Source organism: Myodes glareolus, chromosome 3, assembly GCF_982192425.1.
Source record: "Myodes glareolus chromosome 3, mMyoGla1.1, whole genome shotgun sequence".
NCBI lineage: Eukaryota > Metazoa > Chordata > Mammalia > Rodentia > Cricetidae > Myodes > Myodes glareolus.
The window spans coordinates 376,068-392,992 of NC_142028.1; the positions used below are offsets into that span (position 1 = coordinate 376,068).

The following is a 16,925-nucleotide window of genomic DNA, read 5'->3' on the forward strand; positions in this document are numbered from 1 at the left end:
TGGTGAGAAGAAACTTCAGGACATCAGATTATTCAGTCTATGGTTTGACTCTTATTTATTGCACATGGTCAGGTCCACAATGAAAGTGTTTGACAATGTGTGTGTGTGTGTTTGTTTGTGTGTGTGTGTGTGTGTGTGTGTGTGTGTGTGTGTTTTCTTGTGTGGAAAAGAATTCCAGCAATTTAGGTTTATAAGACTCGATGTGTGCTAAAAAAAGAATCTAATTGTGAAAAATAAGACACTGTAATAAACCAAAATAACAGCAAATATGATCCAAAGGCAAGACCTGATCAGTCATGGGATCCAACATAAAAAATGTGACCTATTCAAAAGGAAAAACATAATATTAACTGAGAATGAAACAGAAAAGAAAGCACAAGGAATTCAGTTCTCTCTCAAAGCATCTGCCTAGGGAGTGGGTTCTCCACTATTATGAGAAGAAAGACAAAACTGCACTCAGTGTGAGATTAGGTTGCCATCCTCAACTGAGGAAGAGTTGACAGCATTGCCTTTGTGGGATTGGCTTTGTAGGAATGAAAGATATAAGATTGTGGAAGATAGATTGGAAAGATTGTTTAATCATTTAATCAGGAAGTTATAGTTAAATCTCGTATTTCAGGGCTGGGGTGCCTATACAGTCATAGAAGGTGATGGCTTGAAATTGTGAAGGGGAAGCCTAAGATACAGTGAAGACCCAAGACTATTATAAATGCCAGAATTATAGGACATTCTCTAGATAACTCCCTGCAGAGAATTTTTCAAATTGTCCCACACAATAGAAACAGAAGGAATATTGACAAATTCTTTTTATGAAGTCATAGTAACCTAATACCAGAAAAGCTAAAACAATCCTATACAATAAAGAAACTTCTGGAGACATCACCATCCTGACATCAAGCTCTATTACAGAGCTACAGTAATCAAAACAACTTGGTATTGGCATAATAACAGAGACATTGACCAATGGAATCAAATTGAAGACCTGGATATTAATCCACATACCCATGAACACAAGATTTTTGACAAAAAAAGCTAAAGTTATACAATGGAAAAAGGATAGCATCTTCAACAAATGGTGCTGGCATAACAGGATGTCAACCTGTAGAAGAATGAAAATAGACCCATATCTGTCACCATGCACAAAACTCAAGTCCAAATGGTTTAAATACCTCAATATAAATCTGACCACACTGAAACTGCTAGAAGAGAAAGTGGGAAGTAGCCATCAATGCATGGACAAAGAAGACTACTTCCTAAATACCACCCCAGCAGCACAGCCTATAAGAGCCAAAATGAATAAATGGGACCTCCTGAACTGAGAAGCTTCTGTAAAGCAAAGGACACAGTCAATAAGTCAAAAAGGCAGCCTACTGAATGGAAAAAGATCTTCACCAACCACACATCAGACAAAGGACTGATCTCCAAAATATATAAAGAACTCAGGAAACTAGACATTAAAATTCTAAATAACACAATTAAAAAAATGGGCTATGGAACTAAACAGAGAATTCTCAACATAAGAATTTCAAATGGCCAAAAGACACCTAAGGACATGTTCAACTTCCTTAGCTATCAGAGAAATGCAAATCAAAACAACTCTGAGATACCATCTTACACCTGTCAGAATGGCTAAAATAAAAAACACCAATGATAATTTATGTTGGAGAGGATGTGGAGTAAGGAGAACACTCATCCATTGCTAGTGGGAATGCAAACTTGTGCAACCACTTTGGAAATCAGTGTGGCGGTTTTTCAGAAAATCGGGAGTCATCTTACCTCAGGATCCAGCAATACCACTCTTGGGAATATACACAAGAGATGCCCAATCATACCACAAAAGCATTTGTTCACCTATGTTCATAGCAGCATTATTTGTAATAGCCAGAACCTGGAAACAACCTAGATACCCCTCAACTGAAGAATGGATAAAGAAAGTGTGGCACATTTACACATTATAGTACTACTTAGTGGAAAAAAGAAACAATGACATCTTGAATTTTGCATGGAAATGGATGGAATTAGAAAACACTATCCTGAGTGAGGTAACCCAGCCCCCAAAATAAGTGAGTATGATATGCATCCACTCATAAGTGGATACTAGCCATAAACAAAGGACATTGAGCCTATAGTTCATTATCCTAGAGAAGCTAGGTAATAAGGTAAACCCAAAGAAAAACATATATAGACCCACCTGGGAATTGGAAACAGACAAGATAATCTGACAAAATTGGGATTATGGGGGCAGGGGGTAGAAGGAAGGGGAGAAGAGGAGGGTTGAGGAGAATTTGAGAGAATTGGATAGTTGAGATGGAGGAAGGACAGTTATGAGAGCAAGGAAAAAGATATCTTGATTTAGGAAGCCAGTATGGGGTTAGCAAGAAACCTGGCTCTTGAAAAATTCCCAGGAATCCAGAAGGGTGACCTCAGGTAAGACCCTAAGCAATAAAGGAGAGGGTGCATGAACTGGCCTTGTCCTGTCATCATACTGATGATTATCTTAATTATCACCATAGAACCTTTGTCCAATGACAGATGGAAACAGAGGCAGAGAACCTCATTGGAACACTGGACTGAGCTCCCAAGGTTCAGGGAAGAGTGGAAGGAGTGAGACTATGAAGACCATGAGGTGTTCACCTACTGAGACAGTTTGCCTGAGCTAATGGGAGCTCACGAACTCCAACTGGACTGGAAGTGAATGAGCATGGGATAAAACTAGTCCCTCTGAATGCGGTTGATAGTTGGGGCAGACTGAGGGGCCACTGACAATGGCACTGGGTTTTGACTCTACTGCATGCACTGGCTTTTTGGGATCTTATTCTCTTTGGATGTATACCTTGCTCAACCTAGATGCAGTTGGGAGGACCTTGGACTTTCCACAGGGCATGGTGACTTTCCCTCTCTTAGGATTGGAGGGGGAAGGAGTGGGAAAGTGTGTGGAGGGAGTGGGAGGAGGGTAGGGAGTGGGAATTTGGATTGGTGTTTTTTAAAAGTAATAAAATAATAATTAAAAAAGAAAATGTAAGACATAGAGAACAGGGAAGAGTGTTATGATACATTGTCTGGTTTATATATCATGGTCATTTAATCATAAAAAGTACCAGCTGTGAATATCTGAATAAATCTTACCTAAGACTAGGCGCTTCCAGCTCATGGTTAAAAGATGGGTTTGTAAGGTTCCATCACTTCCTAACGAACTATCAACAGTTATGGCAAGACATATAATTTTCTTCAGGTATGTAAGTATAAGTGTATTCAAAGTCTAATAAGTTACCACCTATCCATGCAATTATAAATTCAGTAGTTAAAATAAAAATATGTGACTATAAGAACAGAATTGGTTGATAATGGGTAGGGGATCTGAAAGATTGGAGGGAGGAAAAGGAATCAGTATGGATGGACACTCTCATTATAATATGTTGTATACATGCATAGAATTGTCAAAATTAAGGAAAAGATAAAGAAACTTTTCTCAGATGTATAAATGATATTCCCACCAATGTACATATTAATATATTTATACATAAATTTTTTCTTTAGTGAACAGACCTTGACAGTGTTTCCTTAAACAATATTTTTTTTAAAACTATCCATTGATAGATCTCTTGTGATAGATTATCTGAATTCTTCACAGATACTGCATCTAGTCTATTATAAAAATAGTGTGTTATTTATTAAGATGATAATATACAAAAGCACTTATCTAGTAGAACCCTCCCAAAATTGAATAAAACACAACATAATTTTGGATGGATATATAGCAGTTCATATAAATACACAATTAAGTGGAAAGACATATACATAGTGTGTTGGATTCTCATGAGATCAGAAATATTACAAACCTGGTGGGACCAAATTAGTTTAAAAAACTCCTGACATCTCATGAAAACCTTTTTAAATTTGAGAAGGAGCAAAGCAGGAATTTTGGATCCTTCAGTTTTGTTTGGTTCAACAACCATGATGAACACAGACTTAAGAAGCAGAGATAACATCCTCCACTTTCACTGTTCAAGATGTTCTACTGCTTTTTCTTAGTTGTGGAAGGAAGAGCTAAAGAGAAACAAAGAATCCTGGTCACCACTGAATGGACATTTGGTCACAGATAATAAGGGATGGATAGCTTCAGAGTTTTTCAGACATATGGTGAGGATTATAAGACACTTGTTTTTCATTTTCAGAGATGGTTTTTAAATAGTAATAAAATTTAACATTTAGTGTAATCATGAACCACAATTCATAACTATTCTTGAGAATAGTAAAAACAATGGAGCTTGGATTGTTTTATGGATATTGTATGACAAAAGTCAGTGATTTGTGAGTGAATGCAATGAGACAGGAGCAGACAATAGATTAGAACTTAACAATGAATAATTGCTCAAGTGCACACAGGACTCAAATAAATGTTATAGGGCAAACTTCTTCTCCCTCCCTTTCTTCCTTTCATCTTTCTTTTTTCTTTTCATCCTTCCTCCTTTTGAAGGAACTTCTATCTATTTCATTCTGACTATATACTTATCAAGTTTAATAGTATTAGACATATTTTAAATGTTTCATCTCCAAGTTAGAATCAAATAATTCAGAAATACCACAAAAGTCTTTCTTAATCTCTCCAACAATTCTGTTTTTTAGATACACGATAATTTTTATATTAATTGATGCATGAGATGACATTTGAATATAAAGTTGGTATGATTTGAGGTTGTTTAAAGAATGCTGATATGGCGATAGAAATTTTCCTGTATATATAATAGTTATTGATAGTGAATAAACATGCTCTATTTTCATAAATACAGATGAATGCATAGCACAAGGAGGATACTAAGGCTCAAAAAGTGTGACCCAAGTCACAGAGTAAATTCTTCTGATTTAATCTTGTTCATTCCTTTCCCCTAAGCTTTAGTATCCACTTAGAACATATTCAAGAAAACTAAGTGTTTGAAACTCTGAGCAACTTCAGTGCTAGTACTTTTGCTTGGTCTCTCTCTGAATGTAAACTGAAACACCAAGATAGCATTCATCAAGTAGAAATGGAAAAAAATGACAGAAATGTCTTTTCACTTTCTTTTCAGATACTCTAAGATAGGACAAACTGAAATATTTAAGAAAATCAGGGGAGCAACAACTGTGGAGAGAAAAAGAATCTGAAGAGAATGTGTTACCCACAGGATCATGAAAAGGAAATTTCTTAGGTATAAAAACAGGGAAGAAAATCTTTTGCTAGTAATTGATAATCTTAGATAAAAATATTATGACATTATGGCATTTAATATGTAAAACAATTAAAAATTATATTTAGCTTATATTTTATATTTATTAATTATATTATAGTTGATTTTTATTTGTAATAACAATATTTATTAGTATGCATTATATTTTAAAGCAATTGCTTATATTGATGCCATGATACTCATTCTTCTGATTGCTTTGAGTGTTATATCACGTCACAGTTATCAAAGATATCCTGTAATCTGCAGAAAAATTGGTGATATAATTAACTTTTCTTCTAAAGTGAATGTGAAGTAAACATGAATGAGCAATGATAGATCTAGGGTCTTCCTAAGGTCAAGGTCACTGCTCAAGGGGCAGTGGCCAGAGTTTGTGCTGTGAGGACAGTTGAATCAGGAACAGATCTCCTGTTCAAACTTATGGCTATTTGAGCAAAGAGTTCATGAATATTTAAGAATAAGTATAGAGAAAATGGCTTAGTTCCTTTGTGAAAATATGGATTTGAAGTCAAAGAGCACTGGAGGTGGGAAAGTGTTGAGTCCACATTGTTACCATTTATACAAGGATGATAACTAATCAGAATAATCAATGTGAGGTAATTTTTTCAGTAAGGTTATTTGTTCCATGTTTGGTAACTCCTTGAATGGTCTGCAAACTTCAGGCTGTTTCTAGAAATTTAATGAATAGTTTATTTTCTAGGTTTCAATCTTCATGATTAAGTTTTGTTAAAAGTAACACGTTTCTTAAAAATAAAGTCTATATTTTTAATTTTAATTCTAGGTTATAAAATAAGTTTAAAATATTTATAAATTCAATTTACCTTTCTTCTGCTTAACAAGCAGTTAAATTGCTTCATCTCTGATGTATTCATATCATTAGTGTATTTATAGTGTGTAATAATTATTTCCAATCATTTTGTTGGCATATCATACCATTTAAGAATATTTTAGATATTTTTAGTTTTTCAATATTTTAGATACTTCATTGTATTCTGTTGTAAATTTCTCTCACCTTATTTTTATAATAAGATTTAGAGCTAGAGTGCTACCTCAAATATATCAATATGTTTAGGGATATTCTCTTAATCTTTTAAGAAGTGACTGAAATCATTGCATGACTGAAACAATGTCATTGTAATTCAATACATTTTAAAATGTGATCATAACAAGTTATTTTTCTTTTGACTGATTCTACTTTTTATCTCAGTTTATATGTGCAGACATTGTTTAAATAATGTAGACCTCACTATTCACAAGTTTCTTTGAAATATTGTTTGCAGAATATGATGATAAAACCTATGGGTTTGACTGACTGTGATGGCATAAATTTATAATTGCAGGATTTGGAGGTGAAGGCAGGAGTATCAGGGTTCAAAGTCATCCTAGCCTACATGGTGAGTTTGACTCCAACCTGAGCTAAATTCTCTTTCATTTAATTATATATTGTATATAGTCAACCCTCACTAAGATAAGAACTAACTACCTGTCTTTCATGAACCATAAATCTTGAGGTGCATTCAATTACAAAATTCACCATTACACAAGAAGCTGTTTTCTTAGCTAATTTAAAATACATTTTTATTTATATTTGAGTATTTATAGATATAAATAATGTTTTACAGTCATAATCACCATTTCATCTTCTTTTACAGCTTCTCACAGCATAAAAAATATTCTTTTAGAATGTTTTCATTCATTTACTCTAATTTTAGATTAGCAAAAGTAAAATAGAAAAAGAGGCTCTAGAATATCAGTGACATAGATTAACTCCATACTGACACACTGCTAAAGTGTGCATTCTTTTGTCAAGATAATGAAGAAAATATGAAAACTTGGTCTTATCCAAATAAGAAATTCTATTTATATTTAGATTTATTTTCAGTATTGTCTTTTTGTGTCAAAAAATTCAATGTAGGCTACAGCTTGTGTTTAGGTCGGTTATCTTCTGCATTATATAAACTAATATCCCTTTTGATCTTAAATCATAATTAGAGGATTGTCTCTGGTATGGACATTTAAACAAAAAACTTGGGACCTGTTTTACTGTAAAAATAATGGCATAATTTTTTGTGCAAATGGACATCTTAGGTACAACATAAATAGATTTACTTAAGGTTTAATTTAACTTTGGGTCTAGTTTATCTTGGAGCGTCCCACACATTTTGACTTTCTTTATCCAACGATGCTATCTGAAACAGAACTCACTGTGAGTAGGTTTGAAAGCCTTGATATATTGATGAGACTTTACAGGTGTGGTTTTTCTGATATTACTGGGAGATGATGTCTTACAGAAATCTTCAAATTCCATCAGATCTTAAAAATTTTTCTGTCCTCTAGGACTACTCTACTAGAGAAAAATCATGCTGGGTACCACAACCAAGTCAGTTATTTAGGGATCTTGGAGGAGACTATATAACCACCATTAAACTGACTGCATTCTTAATATTTGATCTTATACCTATAGATAAGTACAGGTCTCATCCCTCATCAAAGGAATGTTTCCTTGAACAAATGAAGATATAAACAGAAAACTACCCTTTGAAGCTGACATTATCTGAAAAAAAAAGGAATTCAAGAGCCAGAGTTTTTACTTAGTTCATGAAAGCTGTCTGTGGAGAACACAGATGACATTAAAAATTAATCATTTATGGACAACCACCATAAGTAACATTTTGATATTTTCAATTTAATCTCATAAACCCTGGAGAAGGGCAGGTAAGCTGTTTATGAACATGTTTTATACCAAGCATCTCAGAGAATTATGTTTTCTTGAGAAGATTCTACTGTATAAACAATTAGCAAATAATTGAGTCTCAAGGGTCTAAATTATATTCAACAAGGAAGTTTTCTCCTACAGCTATGTGCAGCTACTTGTTCTCACTTGAAACTGATTGATGGTCAGCATCTTTTGATTCTTAATAATTTTCTCTCTTGCCTTTGTCAAAATACTTCATTAACACAGGTGGAAACAACTATTTGGAGGTTCTCCTGAGGAGATAAATGCTCATATTCAGTCTGATCTTTTGTGGAGATCTCGCATGTTCAAGTCAGTGTCTCCAAAATCTACAGGTTAATCATCCTTTGCTTGTTTGATCTCAACCACTTTTGTTCTAAATATAAATATAACAAAATAGAATCAATAACTTTTGCCTCATACTATTGACTAAGAGGCAAAATCTTAAGCAATAGTTATTTTTGTTATCGTTTTCATACTAATTTCACTTAGTTGTCATGACACAAAATAATTTAAAATATTCTTCTTACATTTTAAAGTGTTCAGTTACATGTAAATTTTCAACACATTCATTTGAAGCTCCAATATGTTTTGCACACTTAAGCTTATCATGTAGCCAGAATTTTCAATTGTACCTAAAGTACATTTTTCCTCTTTATTGATATCTTAGATAAATCAGTGTAATAATTAATCATCACAAACCACTAATAACACAGTTGGCAGACATGACCAATAAACCTGACCTTTTGTTAATATCAAGAAAATAATTTCAAATTGCCTTTTGTCGTTTCACACCAAAAATTCCGTATAAATCATTAAAAACTGACCATACAAAGTAAAAATATTTCCTCATCTATAGCACAAGAAAATGTTTAAATTACAAATATTCAAAAGGTAGTAATTCTAAAGCATTCAGATTTTTATCTCTAACAATTCTACATGTTATAAATGACACTGTTCTAAAATTTCTAATATTCTGTTCTCAGGTGCGATAAAAGATTTTTTTTCTTATTACTGCAGATTTTTATGAACATATTTTTTATTTACCATCTTTTTGAGAATTATGCAAAACCAGAGCTTTGTCACTGAGTTCATACTCCTGGGGCTTTCTCAAAACCCAAAAGTTGAGAAAATACTCTTTGTTGTATTTTTGTTGGTCTATATTGCAACACTTGGGGGTAACATGATAATTGTGGTGACAATCATCTTTAGCCCAGACCTGCTGGGATCTCCCATGTACTTCTTCTTGGCATTCTTGTCCTTACTGGATGCATGTACTTCTACTACTGTCACACCCAAGATGATTGTGGACCTCTTCTATAAAAGGAAGACCATTTCCTTTGAATGTTGCATGACACAACTCTTTACTAGCCACTTCTTTGCAGGAGTGGAGGTGATTGTCCTGACAGCCATGGCCTATGACCGCTATGTGGCCATTTGCAAGCCACTTCACTACTCTTCCATCATGACCCGAAGGCTCTGTGGCACTCTTATAGGGGTGGCCTGGACAGGAGGATTCTTACATTCTATCACACAGGTTATCTTCACTTTGCAGCTGCCCTTCTGTGGACCCAATTTTATTGATCATTTCATATGTGACTTATTCCCATTACTGCAGCTTGCCTGCACTGACACACACATTTTTGTCATTTTGGTGTTTGCTAACAGTGGATCTTTCTGCATCATTATCTTCTCCTTGTTGATTGTTTCCTATGGTGTCATCCTCTTCTCCTTAAGGGGCCATAGCTCTGAAGGACGAAGTAAAGCTCTCTCCACTTGTGGATCCCACATTACTGTTGTAATTTTGTTCTTTGTCCCATGCATACTAATATATGCACGACCTTCATCTGCCTTTTCCTTTGAGAAAAACACACTTATATTTGCCTCTGTTCTGACACCATTGCTTAATCCAATGGTTTACACTTTCAGGAATAAGGAAATGAAGAATTCCTTTAGGAAAATATATAGGAGATTGACAGTGGCTTCTGATAAATACTAAAATATTACATGTTGGTCAGATGGTTCAGTGGGGAAGAGAATTTGCAAACATAAAGTCCTGAATCCCAGGACTCATGCCAAAAGCCAGTTGAATCAGGGAACTTTTAAGTCTAGTAAAAATAGAATAAGCTCAAACTGTTCATCTAGTACAGAATCAGAGTGTTCAAGATTAAATGATGACTTGGCTCAATAAAATTAGGTATAGGGCTACAGATCGATACAATCCCTCTTTTGTTTCTATATTCATGTGCAGAGGCATAAAACTTTCCACTTCACATGTGTACACACATTTTATATGGCCCACATATGTACACAGAGACACAAACACAAAGAAACAAAAAAATCACACCTAGAAAATAATGTAACCAATGCAGAAGTAACTATTTACTGAGATAAACGCTTTATGATTTAGTCATGATTTACTACAGAGCAATGAGTAAAATTATTCAATAGTGAGTGTATCAATTTACTAATAAATCTTTCCACATGAAAATTAATGCCTGTATAATTTTATGCTCACATAAATCAATGACATATTGGGAGAATTTTAAATATTAGAAGGCCAGACATTAACCCTACACTTTATTTCAAAAAATGGATGAAGTGGGTGGAAGATATGGCTCAGAACTTAAGAACATTTTCTGCCTGCTCTTCTATAGACCTGAATTCAATTCCCAGCACCCACATGACCTTTCGCAACTGTCTGTAATTCAGTTTCTTCAGTTTCAGGGCATCTAACATTCTTTTCTGGCATCTACAGGCAACAATCACACTTATGGTACACCTGGGTAAAACAGCCAAATATATTTAAATGGTTGACAATTGTAAATATGTATTTGACATTAGAAAACTACTGAAATAATTTTAAGAAAAAATAGATTTCTAAGAAACAATGTAAGAAGTTAAAACCTACAAATACAGAGAGTGGATGACAAACAGAACCCAAAATGCCTGTAGTGGCATTTCAACCTTTTGCTTGCATTACGTATACATAAAGACTGCCTGAAGGTCTGATAGTAAAAGAGTCCCACTAGTCAACCTTACAGAGCAGGTTATGGTAATGTACACCTTTAATCCCAGCAGCCACAATGACACATACCTTTAATCTCAGTAGCCATAATGTCAGATCCCTTTAATCTCATTAATCACACTAGTTGCCATAGAAACTTGATAGTGCATGCCTTTAATAATGGTGGTGCATACCTTTAATCCAAGCCCTATAAAGAAATATATTATGGGGGAAGGCAGATCTCAGACATAGTCTCCTTCTGAGAATCTGGGTGGCAGGATTGCCATTTCAGACTGAAGTTGAGGTAAAAGTCAATGACTGGCTGTTTTGCTTTTCAGATTTCCAAGGTCTGGAAAATCATGTCGATGTCCAACTGCACCATCATTCTAACAGTGGGAAACCACAAGATATCTGTGATGAAAAATTGTTAATTTTTCTGGATTAAATGTCCTCAAAAGATTTCCATGGTCTGGAAAACCATGTTGATGTCCATGATCCATGTTCTTGCTGAAAATCACATTGCTGTACATTGTCAGCCCCTTGAGGAGCAAAACTGGCCAGGCCTCTCCCCTGAGAATATTCAACCACTAGGTTTCACCCACAGAAAACCCCTACTGCCCTAATAGCTGAACCCAACCCCTGCCCTATAGAGTAAAAAGCTCAAGCTCTGACTTGAAACTCCATCAATCCTCACAATAGATAGCTCTGTCCCCAAAATATGCTGTATAAACACTGTCTCTGCTCAGTTCTCTGTTGCTACTTGCTGAGCAGAGGCATCCACCCTTCTGGGTCTTTCTCTTCTAATAAATCTCGTGTGATGTTTTTGTTACATGTATCTTTGTTGAATCCCTTGGTTTCAACAGCCAGGATGCTTTACCCTACAGAGCTGTAATACTTGGGGGGAACTTCCCAGCAGGAGCAGAGGTGTATGCTTCCATTTGGGGAGCCTTTCCCTCCGTAGCTGTAATACAACACATCTGTGATCAGTGCTACCACAAGAGACCATGCTGATGTCCAGTATCTGTGCTGTCGTATTGATGCCCACGATCTGTGACTCGTGTTGTCACAGGCTGCTATGGGAAGAGGCATCTTTTGCTGTGGTTACAATGACTTCAGATTCCGAACTGAGAGCAAAGATATTGAAAGGCTCACTGTCAACCTCTCCCCCACTAACCCCACCACTAAAAAAGAAAAAAAGAGAAATAGTCCAGATATGAAGCTATTAAAAATCTCTTAAAAACTGTGATAAATATGCTAAAGTATAGCTCTTCACAGCTAATGGCTTCTGGCTTCTGGTGGGATGATGAAGGACTCAATTTTCTTTAAGGAACTGGCCCCTGAGAGTTTTACTGTGTTCCAATGAGTATATGGTCAACACAAATTCAAGCTGATTATTATTATTATTATTATTATTATTATTATTATTTGTGGGACTGCAAGAATGGGAGAGTGAACCTGGGAGGAATAGGATGCAAATGTTATTGGGTTGTATTGTGTGAAATTCCAAAGTAAATAATAAAAACAGTATGTTGGGGTGTTGTAAAAGGAGCAGCAGGCTGCGTTCCTGCCTCCCAGCTCCCAGCCGCCTGGCTAGCTTATGCCAAAAATAATTACATGGAAACTGTATTTATTTAAACACTGCCTGGCCCGTTAGTTCTAGCTTCTTACTGGCTAAATCTCACATCTTGATTAACCCATTTCTAATAATCTGTATAGCACCACGAGGTGGTGGGTTACTGGGAAATATTCAGCATGTCTGACCTGGTGGCTGGCTCCATGGCGTCTGCCTGACTCTGCTTCTTTCTCCCAGCATTCTGTTCTGTCTACTCTGCCTATCTAAGCTGCTGTCCTATCAAAAGCCAAGGCAGTTTCTTTATTAACCAATGAAAGTAACACATAGACAGATGATCCTCCTACATCATTGGGGGAAATTAATAAGACATTTATCTGGGTTTGGACATTAGCTAAATAAAAAGGATAAAACTAGTTGAACACAGATATTAACGTCTCTACATTTTCCTGTTGAACATTTACCTACTGATTTTATACTTTTTTTATCATAATGCACTATATCTTCAATTTATATGGAAAACTAAAACTATAACTTCTAGACTTGCTGTTGATAAGAATTTTGTTGCATAAAGAAGAAAGTTATCTAACACTGAAAATTGATACAAGAAGTGGGGTTGCTGCTCTGATAATAAAGACTACATATATTTAGGCTTTAAAGTATTTTGTAGCTGCAATGAATAAGAATTTGTTTCACTGGACTAGGAAATCTCTAGTGCAGGTCATGGAACTTCCAAGGCCATTCTGTTGGATTTGGATGATATGTGTCTTAGTAAGGTTTCTATTGCTGTGAAGTAACAACATGACCACAGCAACTCTTTTAAAGGAAAATATTCATTTGGGGCTGGCTTATAACTCGGAGGTTTAGTTTATTATCACCATTGTGGAAATCATGGTAGCATGCATGGTGTTAGAGACATAGCAGAAAGTTCTGCATCTGATCAGCAGGCAGGAGGAAGAGAGACTGAGCCACTGGGCCTGACTTGAGGTCTGAAACCTAAAAGCTCAAGACCAAAGACATACTTCCTTCAACAAGGCTGCACATACTCCAATAAGGCCATTCCTTCTTATAGTGTCATGCCCTTTGGGCCCGTGTTGGATATTTTTATTAAAACTCTGACAATTGACTCTATGACCTCCAGAAGATTTTAACTATATCAAATTGCAAAATACAATTTAGTCCTACTTCAAAAGTCCTCATAGTCTGTAACAGGCTCAAACTTGTTTAAATGTCCAAAGTTCATTTCTCTTCTGAGGACTCATGGCAATCTCCTGTAAAACCCAAATGGAAAAGCAGATCATATGCTTTCAACATATAATAGTACAATATATATAGTTTTTTTCCAAATGGAAGGAAAGATAATATTATTTATTTATTTATTTATTAAAAATTTCAACCTTCTCCCCTTTTTCCATTTCCCTCCCACTCCCCCCACTTCCCCTCCCTCTCCAGTCCTAAGAGCAGTCAGGGTTCCCTGCCCTGTGGGAAGTCCAAGGTCCTCCCCGCGCCCATTCAGATGTAGGAAAGTGAGCAGCCAAACAGAGTAGGCTCCCACAAAGCCAGTCCATGCAGTAGAATCAAAATCCAGTGCCATTGTCCTTGGCTTCTCAGTCAGCCCTCATTGTCAGCCACATTCAGAGTCCTGTTTGACCATATGCACATTCAGTCCCAGTTCAGCTGGCCTTGGTGAGCTCCCATTGAAGAAATACTGAACCAAAGTCAGACCAGAAACACATCTCGGCAAATTTCAAACTCTACATCTCCATGTCTGATGTCTAAGCACTCTTCTGATCTCCAGTTCATTTCAACTTTGTTGACTGCAACATACTTCTTTATCTTTAGCTGGTTCCACTCTATGTTAACAGTTCTCTTCATTTTTTTCTTATTTTTTTTATTACTTTATAAATAATACCAATCAAAATTTCCACTTCCTCCCCTCCTCCCACTCCCCTCCAGTTCCCCCACACAGTCACCTCCAGTCCACCTCCAGTCCTAAGAGAGGGCAAGGTACACTGCCCTGTGGGAAGTCCAAGTTCCTCCCCACTACAATCAGACTTAGAAAGTTATGCATCCAAATAGAATAAGATCCCCAAAAGCCAGTACATGCAGTAGAGACAAATCCCAGTGCCGTTATCATTGGCTTCTCAGTCCGACCCAATCGTCAGCCACATTCAGAGGGTCCAGTTTGATCCCATGTTTGTTCAGTCCCAGTCCTGCTGACTTTGGTGAGCTCCCATTAAATCAGGTACACTGTCTCAGTGGGTGGACCAACCCCTCGCGATCCTGATTTCCTATTAGGGACTGGAATAGGGGCCATTTGAATAATTTTTTGTTCAAGAATCTGGTTTCCTTCTGCCTATTTCATGAGTATTTTGGTGGAGTTGAGTTCACAAATATTGAGCCAATTAAGTTGAGGAATTTTTGGCAGGAAGAACATTTAGGCTGTAGCACTTATTCATGTCTACAGTGAAAAGACAGAAGAGAGATGGAACAATATATTTTAAAATATGTTTGTCAGGAAAGAAACAATTCAAGATGAACACCCTACCAGAAAAAAAAAAACTTTTTGTTTTTCTTAAAGGACATATTTGTCAATATGTGTGTGTGTGTGTTTGTGTGTGTGTAGTTTACATCTTAGACACTGATAGAATACCTTATTTTTACAGTAGGTAGAAGCTTAATACATTGGCTCAAATCTCCGACATTCTGAATTTAAGTCACTGTTAAATGAACATTGCTAAATGGAACAGCTCTATTACTCCTTCCTAGATCCAGAAAATGTCTTGAAAGAAAGAGCTGAAAGAACCTAAGAGCTGGGTAGTGTATGGAGATCAATGTTATTCAGTTCTGTCTTCCGCATATGAGAAAAACATTGTAATTGCGAACAAACAGAACCTGTGGCTAAATGCACACCAGTGGCATAAGATCTGGCTTTTCAACACCTCTTCATGGATAAGGAAGACACTAATGAATACCAATCCTTCACTGAAGAGCTTTTAACAATAAAGTTCACTCAAAAAGAGGTATTTTTCTTTTGGATAAGTATCCAGAGGAAAGTGACTTGTTTCTACTACTTATTTTGAGAATTAACTTTGGGAGAAGTATTATAAACATTCAAGCAATTGCTAAAGTACGTAAACTCACATATTGGAAACTCCTGAGGCCATAAATTGTCCAAACCTTTGGGGAACTAAGAGTAAGTCTCACAGGTAAATGGCATCTCAGTAAACCTACATTAAATTCCACTTTCTGTTATATAAAGATTTTGGCTCCTTTATTTTTCTTTTATTCTTAAACCACACTGAAGACAGTACCAAAGAATTACTTTAACATTTAATATTTTAATATCCTCTATCTTAACTGCCAGGATTTTTTCTCTTTTGAATCTAGAAAAAAGAATTGACTATAGTCACAGCATTTTGGACATCATTGAATGAACTCTCTGTAGAAAAGAGGAGCAGCTTTGCCCAGATTTTCAACACAGCTGACACATGGTGAGACTAATAATTCAGATACTGGTCTTTACTTTAGGAATGATTTAAGTCACAAAGTGAATTATTCTGATTAATACCACCTACATTCTTTTAAGCATTAGGTTTCTGCCTCTGAATTGTTTAGAAAAAACTAAGTTGAAGTTTTGAACTGCTTCAGTTTTAGCTGTCATGGCTTATTATTCTTTTAAAATGAGCTGAATTTCCCAAGACATGAAAAGAGATGCTCTGAGAATCTATTAGGAAATATGCGAGAGGAAACAAAACTCCTTTCTCCAGCATTACAAAAGTAGTAAAATGAGTAAATTTGAGACATTAAGGAGACATACCAGAGCAACATGAAGAGAGAAGGATCAATAATCCAAAGAGAAGTTATTTCCTAGAGAATGATGGAAAGAATTTCATAGTTACATATAATAATATTTCTTTGGAAGTTAATAATTTTAGATAAAATACATGGCTTTAAGCAAGTTTGAATACCTTGGTTTGAGTATAATTTTAATTCGTTATTCTCATTGCAATAATATTTATGTGCTTGTTTAAAGTGAATTTAAAAGCAACTAGCTAGAAGAACAACCTCTCTGTTGATTCCTGGTGTTTTCGAATGTCATACACAATTTACATTAACGAAGAAATTCTTTTATCTTCAGACAGAGTGGTGTTGCAATTATCTTTGCAGCTAAGATTAATGGGAAAGAAATAGTGGGCAGTATGGACAGTTGAGCACCTAGGAACACACTACCCAAGATAACCCCTTAAGGAGCTCCCATGGTGATCATTATTACCACTGTGAGGGACTCCTGGTCAAGATGAGGAACAGATCTTGAATATTTAACTACATAGCTATTAGGGGAAAGATCATCAAACATTCCAGAAGAAATAGAGAATAAATAAATTGGTC

The 16,925-nt window shown here is 35.7% G+C and overlaps 1 protein-coding gene across 1 annotated transcript; it reads left to right on the plus strand.

Moving 5' to 3' along the window:
• Nucleotides 1–9,019: 9,019 nt before the first annotated feature.
• LOC125399513 (olfactory receptor 4C15-like) lies at nucleotides 9,020–9,955 on the plus strand. Its single transcript, XM_048432932.3, has one exon. The coding sequence runs from the start codon at nucleotides 9,020–9,022 to the stop codon at nucleotides 9,953–9,955; it is 936 nt and encodes a 311-aa protein (XP_048288889.3).
• The last annotated feature ends 6,970 nt before the right edge of the window (nucleotides 9,956–16,925 follow it).